Consider the following 25,011-nt stretch of genomic DNA (forward strand, 5'->3'; position numbering starts at 1 on the left):
AGAATGTGCGTTCCACTATGCCCCGAGTTGCAATATTGGCAGTGTTGTATCTTATCTGGGCAGGTGTGTTGGGGTTGCGTATTAGCATCATTATGTATGTGCCCAGATGGTAGGCTCGGTCCCCTGTAGAGGTGAGAATGGTTGTCATTTTTATTTGTTGACAGTGTCTATTTGTCTGCGTGCAACATGCATGCTTGTGCATGGCCATTCCTACTCACCAATGAGCCATGTGTTGCCATGCTTCCCAGCTTCCAGGACCCGGTGTAGGACGGACAGCCTGAAGATGTAACTATCATGGGTGTTGACAGGATATTTGTCATAGACTTCAGTAATGATGCCCTTGCAACACACACAACACCTGAACATTGATGGAGTGCCAATGTTTCTGGTTGCGGTAGATGTGCTCTTTTGCTTGAGGTGGACGTAGAGCAACATGGGTGCAATCAATGGCACCTAGCACTTTTGGAAAGTGAGCCACCACATAAAAATCTTGGACCATGGCTTGCCTTTCTGCAGGTGTTCTGTGTGACCTGTGAAATGCCACCAACTATGGTCGTGGTCCGCTGGAATGAGCCAGTGGCCAGAAAATACAGTGCAGTGAGCACCTTTTGAAAGGGGCTCAGTGCTTGGGAGCACAGGATGATGATGTGAGGTCATTTTCCCATGTCTATTATGATATGGGGGTAACCTATAACTGGCATAGACATGGTCATCCCAAAAAAGGCTGGTCCCGGGATGACTTTTGCAACAAACGGTGCATTCATCATGGTTGCATACGTGCGTTTGTTGATTGTGCGTTCTTTTTATGCATTTGTTTGTGTTCCCAGTGATGTTTATGCCTGCTATCAAGTGGCGTAGGTGTCTCAGGATTTGCGCGTGCTTTTTCGCACCCCAGCGATCCCTGTTCAATTCCTTGAATACAGTTGTTTTGCGTGTGTATGGGAGGTGCGATTGTTTGACGGTGGAACGTCCCTCCTAACGCCCACATTTTTTCTTGTTCTTCCTCATTTCATGTGTTCCACCCCCGCTTTTAGGAGCCTGCGCAGGTCTGGCCGGCCTTTCCATGGAGTCTCACGCAAGGCATTTGTGGTGTCGCAGTGATGTGGAAAGTCCCAGGTAAGACCCGCACATTGTGTTCCATGAATCGACAAACGGAGACTTGAGCATGATTTTGCACGCAAGTCTCTGATTTTCTGCGCAAATTATTCCATGAATTAGGCCGAATGTGTTTGAGGCTCTAACAATGCTAACATTTAAAATGTGTGCTAAATTAAATTTATAAATTATGTAAACTGTAAATACTAACAAAAGCAGCACCAATGTAATGTAAATTAAAAAACATAAACACATAAAAACAGTTTAACATTTTTATTACAAACCAATATTCACACAATATATTACAATACTGTGATTATAAAGCCTTATAGAGCAAAAACAAAATATTGCAAAACAAAATAGGGTGAGTTATGTTTACCAAGATATTTAATTTGTATATTGTTTTAATGTATTAAGGTTTTTATGCTGTTACCTTAACTTGTATACAGATACATATTTAAATGCGTGATGTTCTTTTTAAGACAGGGCAATGTATTCCACTAATCTTCACAATAAGGTAAAGTCCTGCATCGTGCCTTCCTTTCCTCCTGCGTGAGACCCAGTCCCCTGCTCTCCTTGCGATGAGTTGTCCCTCGTGTCCCCAGCGAAACACTGGAACCAAACCCGCGCCTATATTTATCAACGCCTCAGGTAGGCCTCGTGGCGATAACAGCGCTGCTTCTCCCGCGTGCCCTATAAATACGCTGTACACAACGCTCTTTTTTTCTTTTTAGAAAGAGAGAGGGGTCTCTGGAGGTTTCAGCTACTGCGTCCTGCTTTCAGTAGCTGCCACTCATTCTCAAGACCATGGAGTGCTGCACTGTTACAACGGGTCACTTCCTCAAGGGCTGAGCCACTTACCAGAGCAGACTGACAGCTGACATCCTGAAGGCTTCATCCGAACGTGTGCACCACTGAGTACGCCGTGCTGTGTAAGACAACAAGGACCTGGATGCACCAGTTAATCCACCGTTCACTTCGACGCATATCCTTTATATAGGACTAATAACACACTGTGATGCAAAGTAAAACGAACAATGTCCTGTTTCTTTGCTAGCTCTTTCCTTTTGATAAAGATTTAAAGGGATTCTGAGAGAGCTTTTTGATTCACTAAGAAGTTGCTGTACGTAACTCTTACACTTACTCTGCACTTACTCCTAGTAAATCAAAGTTACTCATATTCTTTTATGCAACTCTGCTGCCCAGACTTTAAAAGACGCGAGAAATGTTGTGGCACCCTTTATTCCAGTGCCACACAGGGAGTGTGGTTTCATGGAGGCTTGAACCTGTATTCAATTGTGCTCCGAGTACAAAATGGCCGTTGTGCCTGTTGACACAGTAGTTGCAACATTGGATAAAGGGCCTCTCGGTTGGTGGTCAAGCCCTTTACTTATTGCGAATGTGAGGTTGTAAAGTAAGCATCCTCATTTGTGTGTGTGTTCCTTCGTTTGTATGGAGTGTTCCCCATTCACCTAGGAATGTTCTTTGCGTTTGTGTAGAAGCAGGTGCTGGGGCAAAGTAGAACTCAATATAGGTACTTTAGGTATAGGACCCAGTGGGTGGTGGGGATTTGAACACCCATATCATGAGGGGCATTGACAGAGTCGGACATGGGCATATAATGGAACACTGCCCCACAGTTGCGAAATGGCGATTCATTCCTTTAGTTGCATACTATTTGAGTAGCATGCAATGGTCTATTTATGTTCATGTTAATGTTAAAGATATTTATATAGCACACCATCACCAACGGAGTTTATCTTTATGGTCAAATGTGTTGCAAATTAAGTGATTCAAAGAACATGTGTTCAGCAAAGTTGGTCAAAATTACAGGCTGTGCAATACACCAACTCATCAGACTGGCCAAATTTGGCCACAATACTGGCCCACTTTGACCAAAAAAAAGAGAAAAACGGTCTCACACTAGCATCTTGGCCTGCATTTTGGGCATTGCCCTATTGTCCTATGGGCCAGTCCCTGCCCGGCATGAAGTGTCTCAGAGCCACGATGAACCACCATGGTCAATGGAGGGCATGAACGCCCTCACACATGAGCGAGAGCAAAACTAATGGCAGTGTGGCAGCAGCTGGACAGATGTTGTATGTATGTTGGCCTGTTGCAGGCCCATGAGGAAGGTGGAGAAAGCCCAAATGGAGACGGGCACAGAGTGGGACTGTGGCAGAACTTGTATGAGTTTTTGGCACAACGGTCAAAGGTTAAGGGAGGACCAAGTGTCAAACGTCTGATGGGCAGTGGGTTGGTGCACTGGTCCCGGATGGTGCACTTTCATCTCTGCCATCATGGTTCAACCTGTCACAATTCGAATTCCCCTAGTTTTGTAATGCAGTTCTCCGGCCCGTAGCACAGGCATCAACATGCGTGTTTATCGCAAACTGATGCTGTGTGCCATTATTTAGAATATTGGTACACCTCTTTACAAGTGCCAGTAGGAAAGACACATGCACACTGATCAGCTACAATTGTTATTTATTTTGACATGTGTAAAGCGCACCGAACCCGAGGACATCTAGGCGCTGAAACAAGCCCTTTCTGACAAGACCCAATGGACTTGCATATTTTTAATGACCTTTCTTTCAAAGTCGGATTGTTAGAGGTACCTATATTGATTTTTGTTTTAATGCTCTTCCAAGAACGTGCAATGCATATCAGTAATACAGTAACTCTGACGGTGCCACTATTTAAAAAATAACCAAAACACAATTTGAAGAAAATGGATTTTGATAATTTGCATTCCACGTACATTTGGGCAAATTATCTCATGTCCATGTGAAAGGATACGTCTTACGAACTTGTTGTGGTTATTTATAAAGTGATTAGCTACATAGATAGATACGTAGATAGGTAGATAGATAGATAGATAGATAGATAGATAGATAGATAGATAGATAGATAGATAGATAGACAGACAGACAGGTAGGTAGATAGATAGATAGATAGATAGATAGATAGATAGATAGATAGATAGATAGATAGATAGATAGATAGATAGATAGATAGATATACAGACAGACAGGTAGATAGATAGATAGATAGATAGATAGATAGATAGATAGATAGATAGATAGATAGATAGATAGATAGATAGATAGACAGACAGACAGACAGGTAGATAGATAGATAGATAGATAGATAGATAGATAGATAGATAGATAGATAGATAGATAGATAGATAGATAGATATACAGACAGACAGGTAGATAGATAGATAGATAGATAGATAGATAGATAGATAGATAGATAGATAGATAGATAGATAGATAGATAGATAGATAGATAGATAGATAGATAGATATACAGACAGACAGGTAGATAGATAGATAGATAGATAGATAGATAGATAGATAGATAGATAGATAGATAGATAGATAGATAGATAGACAGACAGACAGACAGACAGACAGACAGACAGACAGACAGATAGATAGATAGATAGATAGATATGCCACTGATGATACCTAAAAGAGACTATGGTTCAATACGAAAGAATTATTACAAAAGGCCACACCACTACCCCTGGAAACCAGGAAAAAAAGGTTCTGAAAGTATGTGACAACAGCCATAGGAGGCATCCGACCATTGCATGGTTGTTTCTTATTTTGGGGGTTGGGGGAGGTATGATTTCTTTGACTTAGTCTGATAGAAGGATTTTTCCTGCAAGCTTCCCGAGGACAAGCACCTCTGATTGTGCACCCATGCCAGAGGGTTGGGGGGCTGGGAGGGAGTGGTGGAAGGCTGCCTGCATAACATGGATTGCTCGGAAGCGCCATGCCTCACTCTACATCCCCTTAGCCCACTGCCGGTCCCTTTACTAGCAGTAGGCCCAGGCAGTGGGGACGGACGGTCGTTGCCTCTTGTGAACTCGAAGCCTGCAGCACCTGCACAATCGTGGCTGGAAGGTGGGATGGAGCCATGGCACAGGCAGGCCGGCTGCTGCTAGGGCACACTCCAGCCCTCTCTCAATCTGAGTGTTAAGCTAGGAAGTCTGTGACCAGTCAGGTCTAAGTCTGGATCTTACTTTGTTTCCCTGGGCTCTTGGTTAGCTCTCCCCCCAGTTCCATGGCATTATTCACTTGAAAGGCACAGACTTCGGCTGAGAAAAGCTTCCTTTTAGTGTTACGTTCTTACAAAAGAAATGCCGACCTTCTATCAAGAAATACATTCTTTCCGAGGTGAATTCACTTGTTTCTTTTTCATCCACAAGCATTCACGAACATGTCCACAGGCATGGCCTACGTTTATCTGCACAACTAGCTCGCAGCCTAGTCCTCTACAGTCCAAGAATGCAATGCACTATGCATGGGAAAGTGAACACAGCACTGGCAAACTGTCCTGCTGTGATAGAGAAATGGGAAAGAAGCTAAGAGTTCGAACACTGGAATTAATTTCAATGCACATTTGCATTGAGGGCTATGCACATTGTGTACATTAAGACAATGTAATCCCACAATCTCAGAAGTAAACACACTTGTTTGTTTGTGAATATAATCGAAGTGTCCTTACACCAAGACAAAATACCCACATACATTCCGTGTGTTTAGGATATTCATGTAAAATGAATTTGCATACAGTGAATGTAAAGGGTTGTTATTTACTCAACCAGGGTCTGTCCTCAAAACCCTGTGTGGTGGGCAATGCTGGTCGTTGAAATACATATGCCCTGGGACCATTCCTTAAGGTGGGGCTGAGGTAGGGATAATGGCATGGCAGTCAAATCATATGATTTGATAAAGTGTTAAAACACAGGGCTAAACTAACACACTGCCTCTTTTTGTAATAGGCAATCCATAAATTATACTAACAAGTTGAGCAAAGGACGTGCACGTTTGGCTGTATGTTCCCCAGCCTGAATGCAAGCCTACACATGCCAGCATTCAAAATCAATGGAAGTCTACATACACTGAATCTGAGTTTTAAAGCTGCCATTAACACTAAAGGAAACCAATTAAAGAAAATGCACTATGTGATCAGCTGAGTGTAGTCATTATTCCATGCAGCTTTAGTCCCACCTCCCATTTCTATTCACTACTTAGTAAGGGACAATAGTTCTTCTGGTTATGCACTTGCTGCAGATCCTGCTGCCCACATTAAAGATAGCTTAATGCGCTCAAATTCTAAACAATGGCAAACGAGGGCAGAGATCCCCTGAGCTCTTAGTTTGCCTTGGAGGACGGGAATACATGATCAGTGTGGTTGCAGTGTGTGGTAGGTGAACATTGGCTTTTTCCCCCATATGCAGAGTAAGAATTGTTGCTGGTTTCTGAATCTAAGGACATTTGGCTCAATTCCAGCACTTATAATGAGGACTTTCGAGGTCCATACATGTAGAAGCATGACGTGTAATCATCAAATAAGGGACGTTGTTGATGGGGTATTTTGTGAGCACCGCATGGAGATGTGATTCACGACGATACACACACACACACACACACACACACACAGACTTGCACTTGGCATACCATAATAAACACCAACGTTCATCATAAACATGCTGAAATGGAATAAAAACTAAAACATATAAAAAAAAGAATAAAAGAAAATAAAAGAACGGACACTGCGTTCAAACAATATGTACAACGATTGTTCAAACCAGTTATACAGATGCACACAAAAAAATAACCTAAAAAAATAAATAAAAAATAGCAACGACAAGTTAGCTAGCAGATAGAAAAATGTGGGCCTGATTCATGGCATGTTTTCTATGGGATTGCGTCATTTTAAAACACTTCCATGAATCAGGCCCATATGTATCTGCAAGAATCATAATTCGATGCCCTGTTTCTCTTTGTACTGTCCTTGTGTTTGTGTGCGCCCTGATGCCTGTGGGCTGTCGGCACGTCATCAATGTATACACAAATAAATAAATAATGATTAAGATGATTTCCTGGAGCATGTCGTCGAGAAGGGGACTCGCCAGGGCTGCTCGTTCACTCCCTTCTTTACAGTCTGAAGAGGGTGACCTTGAGAGCGGCAATTCGCCATTGAGAGCATCACAGGCATTCCTGTCGGTCCAGGTGAGATAATGCCCCGCTGGATGCAGACGACGTGGTCACGTTCGTCCGCGACCCGCAGAAGTCAGGGCCCGAATTGTTATCGCTGATAGGGTAGTTTGGGAGGCTATTTGATCATGCAGTTATCGCACACCTGTATCCGTTTGCGTTTTGACATTGACAGATTAAATAGCAAAGGAAAGTGTGACACGCTTACGTGTATATAGAGTACCTGGCGTGCAGAATGTACTTACATTGAACGTAGCAAGGCTCAAATGCGAGGCAAAGAGACGATTTTGATATGAGAGCAGTTACATCTGACTATCAGGGGGAGGGTTAACACAAGGGACCCAACGCACTCCATGAGCTGGTTAAGAAGTTCCAATGGGATGAAGGTTGTTCCGAAAAGTTAAAATCCAACCTTTGTAGTGCTTTAGAATGATCTATGCAAAAGAGTGGCCATGCTCTGTTATGGGCTGGGGAAGGAGTCTAGACGGGTCGTGTGTTACAACAGAAGGCCTTTCGGGTCCTAGACCTGGCACGGCTATGCCACACGAGCCAGCAGAGAGAGCAGAATGACCAAATATGCAAGCAGCCTAGGAGGCGCATGTGAGCGAGCTGTTGTTTGTTGAGCAACCCTCTAGGATAAGGGGCGTGGCCTTTCCTGGGAAGGTGACCTGACACTGACATTGGTGTCACAGAAGAAACGACATAGATTGCATTGGAGCCTCTGGAAATGTTTTTTTCTGTGGCGTTCAGTGTTGAATAAATGCTGGGCGTGCGATTGCCACAGTGGCACCAATACCATATGCTTTAGTGCTGATCAAAGCAGGCAGGTGTTGGCAGGATACACGAGGGATGACCTGATGCGAAGCAGTCCCCGCACCCTATAAAGGGTGATCCTGCACCCAGCAGAGGCATCAATGAGGGGGATCTCCGCCCTCTTTGCTCGCCAGGAGCCCTTTTTGGAGCCACTACACAGATCAGGAGAGTGTGAACATCACATGTGACGCAGAGGCAGAGGGTAGAGGGCGGGGGGGGGGGGAGATCTGATGCGCTTCTGAGGAATGAGAAAGGAATGTTTCCAGGAATGCGAGACCAGGGACCAGATTACAGAAACGTTGCACCAATGCAACTGCAAAGGTGCACAGTATTAGCGCTATGGTAACGTTCGCCCTAGTGCCCCAAAAAATTGGAGCCAAGTTAGAAAACTTTTTTTTTTGCGCCATGGCAAGTGCAATTTTGCAATGGAAATGAGACAGAGTCCTTCTTCAAATTCTTCGACTGTACTTTAAACCTAAATACTTCAAAGTCCGTTTGAAGAAAGTTTCCGTGTGGTTTTCTGAGGTGTTCTGTTAGCTGTACGATAATTTATATCTTAAATATGTATTTGTATGACTCTTCTCTGCCAGGTATTTATATCAAAACGGAAATAGGTACAGTCGTAAAATGCATATTTTTCAGGAGTGTGTATAGCGCCTCGTGTCGTACTTGTCCCTCCTCTAAGCACTCTTATAATAGATGTTGTTATCACCAGATGTAATGGTACGAAATGTACTGACAATGGGAGGTCTCGGTCAACTTTTGGGGGATACGAACTTATCTCCCTCAGGCTAAACACATATGTCTGTACTTCATCCTGACTCACAGAGCCGTCTACTGAGGCAGATTCGTGAAAATGCCCATCAGATGTTCGGGTGAGAGGCGTGTAGATGGGCTTCGGTCGCGTAACATGATAAAACGGTATAGTTTATCTAGATAAATAATACGATTGGAGCAAACGCTTCATGCAAAATGTAAAAGAGCGAACCGTAGCAAACATCTTCTAATCTCTCCCGTAGTTTTCTTCCGCCATCTAGCGGCCACATTTTGAACTTTGTGGCGGACTAAGTAAGGTGGTAAACATCAAAACGACAACGCATCTCTTTGCCACGGGTTCCAAGATAATACATAAGAAACACGCTACACTTTTCATGGCCGCTTTCCTAACACGTCAATCTACATAAGCATGTTTCGAATTAAAGCATGTTGATTGAAAACCAATGCGCAATAGATAAGACGTCTCTTCCAAGCGAATAAGGCATTCTCTTAAAAAGGGCATCTATTTAGAGTCAGCGACGTTTCTCTGCGTTAAAAGCCTTTGCAATTTAAATAGCGTCTTACTTCCAAAATAGCAAACATTGACCTCATTCCGATTAAGCACAAAGTCCCGCAGCTAAGAAGAGAACGCATGGCATTTTCTGCAGCGCGCATGGAGGCGAGGCATTTGCATCAGCAAATATTGAGTCATGAGAACTCGCCACTGAGTGTGTGAGCGAGGACTTACCAGAAGGCAGTGGACGGCGTCCCCTCGCAGGTCCACCTCCGGGGCCTGCAGCAAGCGCCAGTCTCGCCCCTTATTGTACGTGATGAAGGTTTTCACCTGGTTGTCAATCTTCTTGTTAGCCAGAAACATTCCCTTTATCCCTGCTACCTAGGAGAAATTGGAACAGCTGAGAACATGTATATCAGTTTGCTGAAACATTTTAAGACATGAAAGCAGTAGGACCAAGAATGCAGGTGAACATTAGGCGAGCCAATCACATGTATGCAAGTTTAGTGTCTTCTGTTATTTGAGGGCTCTGAGACCTATGGGTGTGTAGCGCTTTATAAGAAATATATTATTATTATTATTATTATTATTATTATTATTATTATTATTATTATTATTATTATTATTATTATTATTATTACTTCAGGCGATCTGTCTGTGATCTGACCTGCTAGTCTTGCTCATCTTATGCCTAAGGTAACTGACCCCTCCTGCCACACTGATGGTCTTTCATTCTCCACGAGTTGCCTTTTGGGAGTTGTGTTCTCAGACCACAGCAATCGAATAACATTGACTAAATGCACAACTAACGTGAAAGCAAAGTCCAGGACTGGAATACGATGTCCCCAGTTTAGTTTATTTATTTATATTAGTTTAGTTTATTTATTTATATTGCGCGCCTCACCCAAAGGTATCTGGGCTCAGTACAAGATATTGCAGTTTTTTGGTTACACAGAGTACGGGAAAAATAAACGCACACACTGCTTGACATGTATACATATACAGGCAAGAGGGTTATACATAGTTACAGGCTTATTAAGGTACACAAAGTCGAAAATAAATAAAATATGTTGCACATTAGTTCACAGTTGCAGGCAGATACAAGTCTAACATATGTACACCAATATTATTTAGGTATATACATAGAAGAGGCAGGTGCACTACTGAGGGGTATCGTTGGTGGTAAGCCAATGTTTCGTATTGTTTCTAAAGCAATGGAAGGATTGCTTAGTTCTCTTGGTTCTTCAGTGACCTGAGTGCGGTCTTGGGACACAGCTATTGAATACAATGGGCTTAAAGTAAATTGTCAGAAAGAGCAAAGTCAGGGACTGCAATAGGATGCCCCCATGATATGAGTCATTGCATAACCGTATCTGTAATTGCACAATGAAGTCTTGATTAGTTGTATTCATTTCATGCGCTTTAACCAAAAGCACTTTGTCCTCAGGGACCTGAAAGCCTGCATGTGTAATGGAAAAGCGTGCACAGTACCGTGCATTGCAATGACATGACTGGATTAGAACAGGAATCAAGACCAGGGAACACCCCACATCTATTCAGAGATCCTTGTCGATATTGGATTTTGAGCGTTGTTGACATGAGGGCCTGGTTTTGTAGAGAGAGATAGAGCTCTAAACAATGAAGAGAAAGACAATGGGCCTGATTCATGGAAGTGTTTTATAATGGCACACTCCCATAGCAAAACGTTCCATGAATCAGACCCTATATGTGTGCACAGTTTTCTATACAAAAAAGCAGTGTGATGAATTCCTCAAATAAAGGGGTATCTTTGGGCTAGTGTGCTGGACACGATGGATTGCACGTGGGGGTGAGAACGTTAAACTCCCCTTATGCTATTTCCATTGCATTCTAAGTCATAACTAAGAGTAGGTTCTCAGACGAATGTCCCAACCCTCAGAAATGTGTCTCCCTTGCATTACAATCCACCCAATAGAAATGGCAGAAATACATAGACTATCTGCACTGAGCTTTCTGCTTAATGTGAGCTTAACATTTTGGATGAAGGAATGATTCACATTACAAAAAAAAATATATGTAGGCAGGGTGATGTACTCAAATAAGCTCATTTTAAATAACATGCTAATAACATGCCGGAGAGCATCGGCACTGACATGCTTTTGGGTCCCCTGCATGCATTTGTAAACATGTACAAAGTGTAGTGCAAAACTGAAGAGTACAACCAGGTGAAATCTCTTTCACTCTTCAGTTTCACTCTCTAATTTGTAAAATAAAAATGTAAACAACACCCGCACATTAGGCTTTGCAGGCAGCATTGATATGATAGGTTATTTATAACACGCTTAATCCCCAGAGGTTTCTAAGTGCGGACCCGGGGATGAAACCTGTGTTGCTCCATGTTGTCTTGCTTCCAAGACGAGCATGTAGCCCCTGAGATATCCTTGCGAGACACTAATGGATTCCTGTGCAATCTTCCTACTCATTAGCAGGTGCTAATCTGTTATGATTCCCTAGGAATCTCTTCGTTTTTCACCTGCATGAATATCTCATACAAACGTAAAGCAGTTTCCTCTATCAAGACAGAGGAAAGGAAAGTGGAGATTCAAATTCTACTTTGTTCTGCCCCTACACCTTGAAAGGGCACGCCAATAAGATGCAGTGCATAATGCAGGTGTACAGGCATTATGTCATGCTTATATGCTTTCAAGTTGCACTCCTCTTTGTAAAAGGACTCCTAAAATGTTTCACCCATGCAAGAGTGCTTTTTTTAAAAATTGTATTTGGTTCACAAAAAGAAAAGGAATACAAAAAGAAATTTCCATTTCATTAGAACCTTTACAAATCATTTAGCAACTAATAACATTCAACATTCCTAACAAATGGGGAAAATAAACAAAACAAAGATAATTAAAAAAGAGATAAAACCTATTTACACACCTTGATTTCAATAGGGTAAGTCCATTCTCCCAATTTCTTAAACTCAACGTGGTCTAATTACCTCCTTCTCCTTTGATTTGTAAATTCATTTCTGAACAATGAAGGATACATTTGACATTCCCCTTTTCCCAACATTCCACAAAGGTATTCTCATGGATATTCTTTAGTATTGGTCAAGCTACCGCCCAACCCCACAGCCCTTAGCCAAGTCATTTCACAACATAGTTAATTTAACAGGTTCAAATTTCCCAATATTTCAACCACTGTTGCCATGAGCTGGATTTCTTGGCCTGCAATCATTCTTTACCAAAGATGCTCTGAGACAAGACCAACCTCTTATATGTGAATCTTCTTAATTTCCCTAGCCTCAAGGGCCAAGTTCCTTCACACTCCATTAGGATAAAACGAAGTGATTGGAGTCTTGGATCGGAGCATACTTTACATAGTTTGACCACAAGATCTTCCTGCTTTCTTGTTGCCAAGACCTCCCCATTGGGGACCAAGTTCAATCTCACCCGTAAAAAATTAGATCTTATTCTGGGATCGGGATATTTTACTAAATAACCTGGCAAATGGCCTATGTTTTATTCTGCCGTCAAGAACGGATTGCGCGGCTTAGAGTTTCACACCAAAGAGATAGTTTTGGTCCAGTCTAACCGCTCCAGGTCCCGTTTTACCTTGAGAGGGTTGGTTATCAGAGTTTCAAGATCCACATTTACTCTGTCCAGTATGTTTTTTGCTTTTAAATCCAGCCCTCTCAAGATTCTAGATGTTGCACCTTTCTAATGACCTCTGACATTTTGATACATGGAGTCTGGTTTAGGACACATTATCTCTCTGTGCAATGCAATTAGTTTCCATTCTGCACGGCATTCTAAAGAAACAAGATCCAGTTTGAACCGCAGGTTCCACCCAGGTGTACTCATAGGGAGATTAAGAGAGACTTTCCAAATTCTACCTTCTATCCTGGCCCAATTCGCACTCCAGAGTGAGGGTTTCGCTTCTAAGCCATACAAAATAACCAGAATTATTTTGGCTACATAATATTTGATCAATGGCAGGATGGAGAATTTGCAATATTTGGGTTTGATTTTTTTCATTTGGGGGATCAATTCATAGGCCTTGGAAAAGATATCATATTCCTGATTTCTCGGACTGGCATGGATCTTGTAACGTAGATAAATTTGCTCATCCACTCGTGGTATAATCTGCCCGTTCTAGGACCATTTATTGAGGCTAATTTTCTTTCTTGGATGTTTAAACACAAGAATCTTCGATTTTGACGGGTTTATTGTTAAACCATTTCTCTCAGCATAGCTACCCAATTTGGTCAGGAGTCTTTGAAGGCCTATTGCCGTTCGGTCCAAAAGGACTATGTCATCCGCATAAGCCAGCCAAAAGATCTTACTCCCATTAAGGACTGAACTGGCCAAAGCAGATGGTTCAGATCTTGCCCCAAATCGGACAGAAAAAAATTGAAGAATAAAGGTGCTCCCAAGCACCCCTGCCTTACTTCTCTCTCTTTGTTCACTTCATTTGACAGATGTCCCTTGTCATCTAGCCTTACCCTTACTGTAGTGTCCCTATGTAGCTCCATTAGCATAGCCAATAGAGATTCTAGGACACCCTTCAGTTTGAGTTTCACCCACAGCAAACCTCTGCTAATCTGGTCAAATGCCTTTGAAAAGTTGATCCACACCCCATACAAGGGTAGACCACCTTTCTCAGCAGACAAATCAGTCACTAGGCTCAAGATTAGCCCATTTAACAATGTGGAAAGGCCCTTTCTAAACCCTGTTTGAAAACGGGGCAGGGCCCCCACACTATCCATCCAGTTTGTGAGCTCCTTGACTGTCAGTCTCATAAAGATCTTGCTTTCAATATCCAAAAGCGGGATAGGCTGGTCCTGACCCCCCCCCTTAAAGAGTGGGATGATCAACGCTATTTTCCAGGATGATGGGAAGTGTTTTGTTGACAACATTTCCCCAAAAAGATTCAACAAGAAACCCGCTCAGAACTCTGGTGCGTTTTTAAGTTCTTGGTAAGTCAGCCCGCTAGGACCGGCAGCCCTAGAAAGGGAGGAGCATCTGATTATCTCTGCAATTTCTCCCTCTACCAAGGTCAGGGACCATTTGGCCTCCAGCTTCATTGGCTCCCCTTCCTCACTTGGTTTCTGAAAGATAGCTGATAGATGTTCAACCCACTTTGCTTCTGGGACCAGGTTACACAGAGTGCTGTTTGATTGTTGGTCCAAGTGCCCCATTACTGACCAAAACCCTTGCGAGTTAGCTTCAGCCACGAGCTTCAACATTTGTTCACCATTTTTTTGTAGTCTGGCCATTCTTTGATTTTTTTGACCAATGCCGGTACTTACTTCTAATGCCAATGGCTTCCCTTATAAAGCTCTCATGTGCCAAATTCTGTTTTTTAAGACCCCAAAGATTCCTTCTCATTTCCCTCTTCCTGAGTATAGTTTTCTCATCGAACCCGTGCAGATGGTGTTGTTTGGCTCCTAAAGATGGCATTTTGAGTGGCAGGGTTGACCAGATAAAGCAAATATAATTGTCTATCAGGGAGGAGTTTGGTATCATCTTCAGTACTTTATTTGGTTTTTCCCCACCTTTCCCATACTTGACTAATCTAACTCTCCCTCCCCTTCCCTCCAGATCTTGCTTATGAAGCCACTGCTGATGTTCCTGCATCTCTGGAAAGGATAGCTCCAGCCTAGCATGGTCACTACCCTCCTCGTGATTTACTAGCAACGTGGAGGTTCTAGAGAAGAGGCTCGCACTGACAAAAATATAATCTAATATAGATGTTGACTCTCCTCAGATCCAAGTCACGGTGGCACCTTTTTCCCCCTCTGAATTCCCATTCAGCATTTCAAGACCCCATGAGCTCATGAAAGCTAACCATTTCTGCCCACTCCTGGTGATTATTTAGCCCTTTCATTCTCCTTGTGGTTTGAACCCTCAGTACATATGGTGTTAAAATCCCCTGCCACGATAATATTAGCCTTAACCAAGTCTGTTTTCACAGTTGACAGTACACCTCCAAACATATCCAAAAATGTATCAAGAGTAAAAGACGCGGGGTTCCAATAAACATTTACCACCACTGTCCATGGGTCTTGAATATCGAAATTAAGTTTGGTTTCGGTGGCCAAAATGCCAATTTTATACATAAAGATCACCTTAGCATCCCTCACTGAGCTATTTTTCAGAGCTATCAAAAGCCCTCCATCTGGTCTACCCAGCGGTTTTTGACTTGCGGGTAAGTAAAAAATGGTGAAGCCTTCGATTTCTATTGCATTCACCAACCTCGTTTCTTGAAATATCAAGATATCCATCTTGCCCCAAAGGTGATCTTTGAATTGTTTGGCTCTGAGGGTGCTAGAACCTCATGTATTCCAACTCACTAAATGTAAGGCGGGCTGAATAAAGTCATCTTGACCCCAGACCCATGCTCGTCAAGACTTGGGCCAGGATTTCAGGGAGGGCCGCCAAGACATTTTATTCCTTCTTAGTTTCTACCAAGTCTCTACTGTCCTCTTTTCTTTGGAGCCCAAGGCTTCTTTCTTGCTTCTGTGAACTTATCTGAATGGGCCCTTGTCCTTTTAAAGACTCATTCAAGTTAAACTCGCAGCCGTCTCTCTGAACTTTTAAGCCTTTTTCTTCTAGCGCCCCCGCAGCTTTTAAAATTGCATCATAAACCCTAATGGAACTCAGCCCCAGTTCGACCAGAAAACCATTTTTATAGCCGGGGAATTTCACATATTCTATATCCCCTGAGGCAAAAAGGTACAGGCACTTTATTTTCTTAAACTCCCCTAGAATGGTGTTTCTGCTTAAGGATTTATAATGATTGCTCTTTCGTGTAGATTTTAACCACAGCCTGGGGGCTTCGAAACCAGTTCTATTATCCTCTTGTGGCAGACTATCTGCCAATATCCTGTCCCCTGGAGATATTAGTCCATTTTCAAGTTGAACAAACTCTTTCAATTTTCCTATGCCGTTCCATGTCCCCTGAGTTGGCATAGAATACCCACCAGCCTTTTCGGATACAACCTCAATGCGGATGGTTGGTTCACTTATAATAGATGGGCTCCCTACTTCCTTTGCTGTGGCGAGCAAAATTGGCGCTATTTTTAGCTTAGCTCCTCTTGCGTCCGTATCAGCACTCTTAACCACCGATCTTCTCCTAGATGTCTTGCTTTGTGTAAAAATGGGAACCAGTATTAGCTTTGGGACGAAGGGGGCCCCCTCTTTTTGGTTCTGTACGTTTTGGCCCAGGCTAGAAGGGAGCTCTGTCTGCAACACCACGCTTACTCTCAAAATCGCTATATCATTTCCCATGGGGTTCTCTTGTGGAGCCTTCGCATTTTTCTTTGCTGTTTGACATCAACAGGGTATTTGTTAGGGACCCCGACTCAATTGTTGGTTTAACAGATCCTTTATTGTGGATAACTTCTTTTGCCATTCCTGGTTGCGAGTCAATATGTGTTGGGTTGATGTTGTTCGCAATGCTTAGGATTCCCTCATTTTTAACTTTTCCAGTTGTTTGATTTTTAGTTTTATTTCCTATTTTTCTTAGTTTTTTCTGGGTGCTCTGTTGTCCTTTTTTCACCCCTTCTTTTCATTGTATTCTCCTCCTCCTCTTGGCGTTCTGATTGCTTGCAACGATCCATTCTGAATCGCCGTCGACCACCGTATCCCCAGATACTTCCTGGCCTTTACTACTTACACTTCTTTCACTGGCATCCAGTACTTGAGGCTCCGCCACCTGAGCCAGTCTCATGAATTCCTCCAAAGTTGATTCCGACAACAGAATATCGTCGTGAGTGCTGGTAGGACCAGCAGAAACACTCAGTACTGGCTCCTGTCCACCAAGCTTCTGGAACTTGGACTGGAGTAAATCCCGGATGTGTGCTTGGGACGAGGCATCCTCCTTTCTGTTTGCCAGGGAAAGTCTCTGTATAGAGGCAATATCTAGGCCCTGCTTAGCCACTTCAATTCGGATGTCATTCAACATAGGGGTAATAGAGGAGATGATTGTGTTCTTTAGCCCCACCAATGAGGAATCGCATTTGGCTACTTCATCAGTTAGTTCGAGGAGGATTCCAGCTTGACTTTGGGCTTCTCCTTTTAACAGTTCAAACACTGTCACCAATGAATTAAGCACAAAGCTTAGCGCTTTTAAGGTTGAGTTGTCCCCCTGGTCATTTGACTGATTAACCTTCTCTCCTTCTTGGGTGAAGTTCTCCAAGGCCGAACCCCTGTTTTCCTCTGGGTGGTTGGTGTGAGTCTCCAACTCCTCTCCCTCATTTTCAGGTCCCGTAGGAACTCCCCGCTTAGGGGCATTAATGTGACTTCAGCTGTCGATCCTCTCACTTACATCCACTGCTCTTAAGATTGGCGAACCCCAGCTCCTTTTCTTGGGTCGACCACATCATTTGAACGCTTATGTCTCTTTTTACCGAAGTATTCTTTGATCTTCCTTTGAATATTTTTTGTTGTAACTGTGTATTCCAAACCTCGTCTCCACTGGTTAACAATAACTGTCTGACAAAACTGAGTATCTTGTTTTTCAGTCTCTTTCTGTGTGGTTTCATGCACCAATGCTATTGTAACCGCTGGGTGATTAGTTTGGTTTATTCTTTGGTCTCCACTATGCTGGGATTCTAAGGTTGTGTAACTCAACATTGGAGCAGTATAAGAGCCATTCCAGTCTGTAAGAGCCATTCCAGTCTGTAAGAGCCATTCCAGTCTGCCCCGTTTACAGAGACAAGGGCAGCTGTACTCCTCAGCTTCATTATGTTAATAACCAGCCAGTTAAATTGAAAGGGCTAATAGAGTGGCTGGTAAAATGACTATCTGGCCTTGGTAAGGAACCCCTCACACTGTTTTTGCCGTGGACCAGTCACAAGGTTAGTTTATGTGACACCCAGCCACACACCGCCCTTTTCAGCAGCGGGCTTCCCGGTAGAATCTCTGCTCACAGTGCGTGTGTTGCCCCTGTGCCGCTTGTAACCGTACTAACAGAGTAAGTGCAGTCTTAACAGGACACCTAGGTGAAAGAGAGTGCCCCCTGAACCTACCCCAGTGATCAATGACACTCTTAACACTCTTAACACCCTAGGCGAACTGTTGCATTGAGCCCCAACAGTATACTTTTGTTGTATTATGTTAAAAGGATTCCTCTTTATCACCTTAAAACCACCTTTCAGCCACTCTGGGTGGAGTCAATGTCTTGGTAAAGGCAGCTAGACCAACTAGCAAAGCAGAGAGAGCACTCAAGCAAAGCACTCAAGCAAAGCAGAGAGGGACAGGGGAGCATTCTTTACCTTGGGGGCACAGCGTTCTTTGTTCAGAACATGACCCATGCAGAGCAGGCAACCCCCTCCGACCACTCCGTCCCCGCGCTATCCATGCGGCTCCCTACCGCATCGTGACCCTCCTTTTTCTCACCGTCCTCGCCTCACCCTCCTCGCCATCCTCGCCCGAACCGCCGTGGGCCATCGGGGTTCAAGGGGGGGTCGCGGGCTAGACACGGCAGAACCGAGCAGCTGCCAACCAACGGGAACGAAACAAATCTGGCCCTGCGTAGCGCACTCGTGGCTCACAGATAGAGTGGAGGTCTGGAGGAGCTGGAGGACTAGAGGAAAGGACCTCTTAGCATGAACAGGGACTGTCAAGCTGCACCGTAACTCTCTCAGACTCGTTTCAGTCTCAGGACGGCCGCTTCCGACAATCCGACATTATTATTATTAGTGCTTTTGAAAGACTCCATCTCTTAGTCCTGTAAATACCAAACTCAGTAAATAAGCAAGCCCAAAGTCCCAAAATGGAATGCAACACAGAATTTAAAGGAAAGAAATAGACTTGCCCTCGGTTTTAGACAAGTCGTCTGATTCTGACTCATTGATTTGTTTTCTCTGTATCACCATTTACTCATTCCTATATAGTGCTTGAAAATACATTCTGCTTCCTGTTAAACTGTGCAAACCACGTAACATTTAAGCATCCATTCATTGTTGGAAAGTGGGAACAAAGTATACAACTGGAATAATAACTCAATTAGAACTTATTTTCATAGACAATAATATATTTAAAACTCGCCAGCATGCATTATTCATTTTTTGTGGGCATTTTGTATATTGAAGGTTAGAAGAATTAAATTACAATTGTGACACACAGAATTGTGTCGTTCTTTGGAAGTTGAAATATTGGATCTATAGCTCCAAATGGTTATTTCCATCGTGAAAGTTCAGCTTCAGTTGTCAACACTGCCCTGTCATAATGATGAATATGTATGGTGTGAAATACAGAAATGCTTGTTGATTGGAACACAACATGAGAACTCTGCCGGAGGTTTAGAAACACACACACAACATGTGTTTTAATTTGAGTTTCTATAGAGAGGCAATCTGTATGCAGATGGATGGAGGGGAATGACTATTTAAATCATAAACAGTGATGGTGCACACAGTTTAGGGAACATGCTAATACATAAGCACAGTCATGCATGTTTAGACTTCTGGACCTACCTGTGGGCATTCAGTATTGTTCTACATAGTGTAGACCTTGACGGGGAAGGCGCATTTCTATGCAAAAAGGACACAGCATTGTTCTGAAGATAACACGCATGCAGTGTTAGTTTAGCAGATGAAGAACAGTTGCAAGTATCTCGGCAGTTCCGTGCATGCAGGTTGCAGAACATTAACTGTTATATTAGGAGATGTATGATCAAGAGAGAACACAGTTCAGGGAGAATTGCTAAACTTACAGCAAATGCTACATGGAGATGGGGGCGTGCAATGTGAGAATCCCGAACTGAGGGGGACATGCCACTAATATAAACAAGGTATGGGGGATGACAGCTATAATAAGAGGGATTACAATCAGCTGCAGACAAGCTGATTTGTTTGGCTTTCTCTGGGGTGTGTTCGCGTTTGGTGGTGAGTTTCAGGGGGCCTAGTTTGGCTTCTCTTGTGATTTGACATTACTGGTTCGATTCATTCTGACCAGTGCTGACAATGAGCAGAGGGGGAGATGGTCTTTCTTTCGAGTCCTTTCACAATGGAATTGCAAAGAACCCAATTCAGGATCGAATGGTAAGATCATTTTGCAAAAAATATTCAGCCTCAGACCCAACTTAATTGACAATGATGTCATATTTGACAAATGGCGCCATATTTTCATGATTGTTAGTGTGTCTGCGGGCTTTGCAGCATCAGAACATTTAATTGGAAGAAAATATTTCTTTCTTAAAATGCAGCATGCAAATTTGGTTGACCCTTCATAACATGGTGTTCAATGCATTAAAAACTTCATATAATTAATCCAAATGTTGCATGTAACACTTATGTAATCTGAAATAATCCTGGCTTCCAGTATGTTGTAAGGAACTCATGTTGTTCTAGTTTCCCTTGTTTACTGTCACTGAATGTTGCAAAATGGCAAATATGATATTACATTTCTTTGGTGATCCATTTTATACTCGATTTCAGAGCTCATAGTTTTATTGCATCCATATTGTGGAACTTTACTCTTTGCTATGTTACATTTGTTTTTCTTTAAATTTTAGGGCCAAACTCTGTATGTCTGCATAACTGTAGGTATTCAAGTGACATAATAATAATAATAATAATAACTATTATTATTATTATTATTATTATTATTATTATTATTATTATTATTATTTATTATTATTCTGTATGATGCTTTACAGAAAGATCTTACTACAAAATTGCCCCTTGATATTTACTCTGATAAGCGTGGTGGTCGCTGTAAAATGCTCACTCAGTGGGAAAAAGATCTAAAGGAAAAACTATCCGATATTCAAAGTTCTGAGGAAGAATTGATCCTAAATCCAACAAAAGTCAAAAGGAAAATGGACCAAATGGACTGGATTAAGACCCTGGACACAGCATTAAAATACAAACTAACTGCTCATCTTCCACTGGGGGTTAGGAAACTCAACGAGATACAGGACTTTATGAAGAAGCATCCTAACAGAAAGTTAAGGAACATCTGTTTATGAGCATGCTTGAACCTTATATCTTCAAATGAAATCCTGGCGATCAGAGGTCTATCAACTGTAAACAATTGTAGATTCTGCGAGAATCCAGAGCAGATAGAAACTATAAAGCACCTCTTGTTGTCATGCCCTGGAATGCTAAGCATTAGAGCACCATATCTGAAAAACCAACTGGCCTCAGCCTACATACACGAAGAAGACTTTTGGTGGGCCCGCCTGATTAGCGGCGAAAAAAACTCCTGGGTCACAATGGCGGCAAACATCTTGGAACAGATACTTTTAAACATATGTGAAGTATAACCCTACGATTGCTAAGGAAAACTTCCCCCCCTGGCTTGTTTTACAAAAGAGACAAATAATTAGAATTATAGTTCAGAAAGTAATTGAAACACCTTGCTTTTCCTGTTTTTCACCTTGTAAAAATCGCAAAGCGATTCAATCAAGTAATAAAAAATAAAACATTATTGTTATTATTATTGTATTTATTGAGGACGAAAGCAACAGATCCCTTTACAAATCATAGAACATGCATGTGTGTGATGCTGCATGGCTTCTGCATTTCTGGGCATGTACCATTCATGTATGTTGTGTATGCCCCCTTTCTTATTGCATTGAGCATACACGCCATGTGAACCCTTTTGGGGATTGCACACTGAGCCCATGAAGGTTTAGGCAAATGATTTAAAAATGATTTAAAAAACGGTTGCACATACAATTATACAGTTGTATATGTCTTGGGAGGATAGCACAGTGACAATGTGCTCGCCTTGGAAGCAAGACGAAACGGGGCAACACAGGTAGATCCCCGGGTCCGCGCTTAGAAACCTATGGGTATTAAGTGCGTTATAAATAAACTATCATATCACATAAAAGGACCATAATGTTGTTGCTTTTGTGCAGTGCTTCTGTTTAAAGAACTAGGTTAATACATAAGCACATAGATAAATACACACATTTAAACATAACCATGCATATCAGTATTATTATCAATAAGTATCTCCTGCAAGTCCTATGAGTGCCTGCCAATATAGAGTTGGTCAGAACTTATTAATTAAGGCCACAGAATGGAAAGATAATCGTCTGCTACATGCAACTTCTATAGATTTTCAAGCTGCCTTTGATACCGTGAATTGGGGCATAATGTGGCAGAAATTGTCTAAGTGGGGAGTTCTGGCTCATCTGTTAAATCTGATTATTCAGTTACACGAAGGCACGAGTGTGCGTGTCCATTTGAGTAACAGGGGGGCCCACTGTTAATGGACTCAAACAAGGGTGTGTACTTGCCCCCACCCTTTTGATTAATTTATATTTGGTGTACTTATCTGATAGGATGATTACAGCACACAATTGGCCACCCCTCCCCCAAATTTGACAACTGCCACCTTGTCTGGCTGTTTTATGCAGATGATAGTGTGCTTGCAGATCAGGCCTTAACAGTGTGTTGGAGTGAGGGGTCATTTAGGCCCCCCTCACATATTCAGCATGATGTGGATCACTTGCTCGACCAATGGTGGGGGATGCCTTCATTGCCCCCATGCTAATGTCAGCCCTTATGCTGGCATTGGCATGGGTGGGGCTGTTGCGAGAGACACTTGGCATCCATTATGTGCACCCTCAACTCCATCTTTGGACTAGGCCTCACTGCGATAATACAATAAGGATTCTCTCCCCTCTGCAGCGCAGCGCACAATGCGCTCATGGCCCCCACCTTTTCTCACTGTGTGACAGCCTCGCAGCTCCATTCTCACGGATGAGACGGAGATAATTAAAACAAATACACCACTGTGACATTTCACCCTTCCTCTGAGATCACTGTCCTGTGTGTGAATTGGCCTGGAAGATGGCTTGTAGCTCATCCATCTCCACAAAACTGCCCATGCCATCTTACCCCTGTTGTTGGAAAATTACTGCCACTTCAACCCGGCGTCCCCGCAAGGTATTCTCTTGATGTACCAGAAATGTGACCCTGCTGTGAAGCCCACCCCAGTGTGCCCCCAACCAGCACCAAAACTCTGTCACATTATATTGCACCCTAGAAATAACAAATGTCAGAATGTCTTATAGCCTCTTTTGATGCACCGGACCCACCCCACAGCCAATGTTACTCCACTGACCACGATTACAAGCCTGGTGCTCCATATAAGTCCCAATTAATGATGCTGTGATAATATGTGTTCGATTTATAGATGCATGATGATATACTCAAAGGAACTGTAGTGACCATTATTGAGTACATGTCTAATGGTAGTATCTCACATTAGCTTAGTTAGGGCTTGACCTACCTCACCGCGACCTGACCCTCACCCCGCCTGGACACAGACAGATGGACCTCGTGACGCTCACCCTCCCGCCAACCCAGAAGCCAACCACAGAGGAGCAGCGCTTATATGCACCTACACAACGCGAGCTTGTGTCCAATCATAATGAACTTTACAACATTCATTTCTGATATGATTTTTGATGATTTCTGCCCTTATAATCAATTGTAAGTGTATTGTTTGCCAGAGCGCTCTCGGGCGGCAGAGTTCTCTGGATGCCAATTTTACATAAAAGAAAACTTTTTGGTGACCCCCGCAACGTGATTGGTACAGGTGCCCCAAGGCCCCGTGCTGTGCAGCGAGATCCGGAACGCCCCTCATTAAAACCATCGCCTCCGCGGTTGACCAGTTTGCACGCACAAACTAGAGGCTCCAAGGGTTCCTGTTTACCAAATACCCAACTAAAACTGCTCGCCAAGGTGGGTCACGGCTTGGTTGGGATGCGGACCAGGTTGTGGATAGACTGTGAATGGTGGCTCTTAGACCACCCGACTGAACACGTGAGTACCGGTTGCGAGATTTTCAGGGAAGAACAGAGGTTTTGGGAGGAAGAGAACACATAAAGGAGTGGGTAAATATAAAAGGTTAGGGAGAAGGTCAGGTTCTATTTGAATGTCACTGAGGCTTTTTCTTATCTATCCTTTTTTAGAATATTCTTTTTCCGTGTGAGCAGAATTCTTGGAGAGGTAGCCTGAGGGGGCTCAGAGGTGGGGAGTGCGTGAGAATGTAAGAAGGAGGGACAACAAAATAAAGTAATTTAAAAAAAGGGGAGTACACTGAAAGGTAGTTTATGTTATATGTTCAATGTGTTAAAGTGTTACATGTTATTTTGTCAGTAAGTGCCTATGTATCTGTGTATTGATAACAATAAGGTCAGATGAGAAATATTGGTAAATAATCTGTGATTCATGTTGAGAAATAATTTGTGGTTCCAGCAAAAAGGTGAAAGAAAAAAAGTTTATTGAAATGTTTTATTGTTAAGGGTTAAACAAGGTTGAACAGACATGTTATAGCAAGGAGATTATTAAGTGATTGACAGTGTGCAATTATACCCAGAAAAAGAGATGACACAAATAAGAGCAAAAAATACAGCATTATGGGAGGGACTACACCATTAGCACATATTTGTCAACATCTCCCTTTGTATAGTGAGAAAATACAAAAAAAACACGACCAATGTGTGGTGGAAATAAAAGGGGAGAGTGTATCGCCTATATGGCCTGAGGGAGGGTCATTTGATAAGAGGATATTGGATCTAGTATCAACACACCTGCTAGCGAAATACAGGGGAAAACAGTTGCAGAACAGAAGGGAGGTACTAGATCTATGGTGGATGTTTGAAGAGGTAGCACCTAGTGGCAAGGTAAGTATAGACACAATAATTGAGAAAGAGAAGGCCTCGGAGGGTGGAGAAGGGGCTGCAGGGGGAGAATGCACAATAACAACGAAAGAGAATGACCTCACTACAATCTACCCATTGTTGACAAGGCCTGCAGTGGGATACAGTGAGCCCCTGTATGTGCCAGCGCCCACCACACCAACT

General features: G+C 42.8%; 1 protein-coding gene across 5 annotated transcripts in view; it reads right to left on the reverse strand.

The window, feature by feature from the left end:
* Positions 1-25,011, reverse strand: part of LOC138473193 (VPS10 domain-containing receptor SorCS1-like) — a 3,088,785-nt gene that overhangs the window by 823,144 nt on the left and 2,240,630 nt on the right. For all 5 annotated transcript variants that reach the window (XM_069611754.1, XM_069611755.1, XM_069611758.1 and 2 more), the window contains exon 10: positions 9,430-9,576. In XM_069611754.1, coding sequence (XP_069467855.1) covers positions 9,430-9,576 — 147 coding nt within the window. The remainder of the gene's footprint in view (positions 1-9,429; positions 9,577-25,011) is intronic.

This window comes from Ambystoma mexicanum, chromosome 8 (assembly GCF_040938575.1).
Source record: "Ambystoma mexicanum isolate Mex_15411 chromosome 8, UKY_AmexF1_1, whole genome shotgun sequence".
NCBI lineage: Eukaryota > Metazoa > Chordata > Amphibia > Caudata > Ambystomatidae > Ambystoma > Ambystoma mexicanum.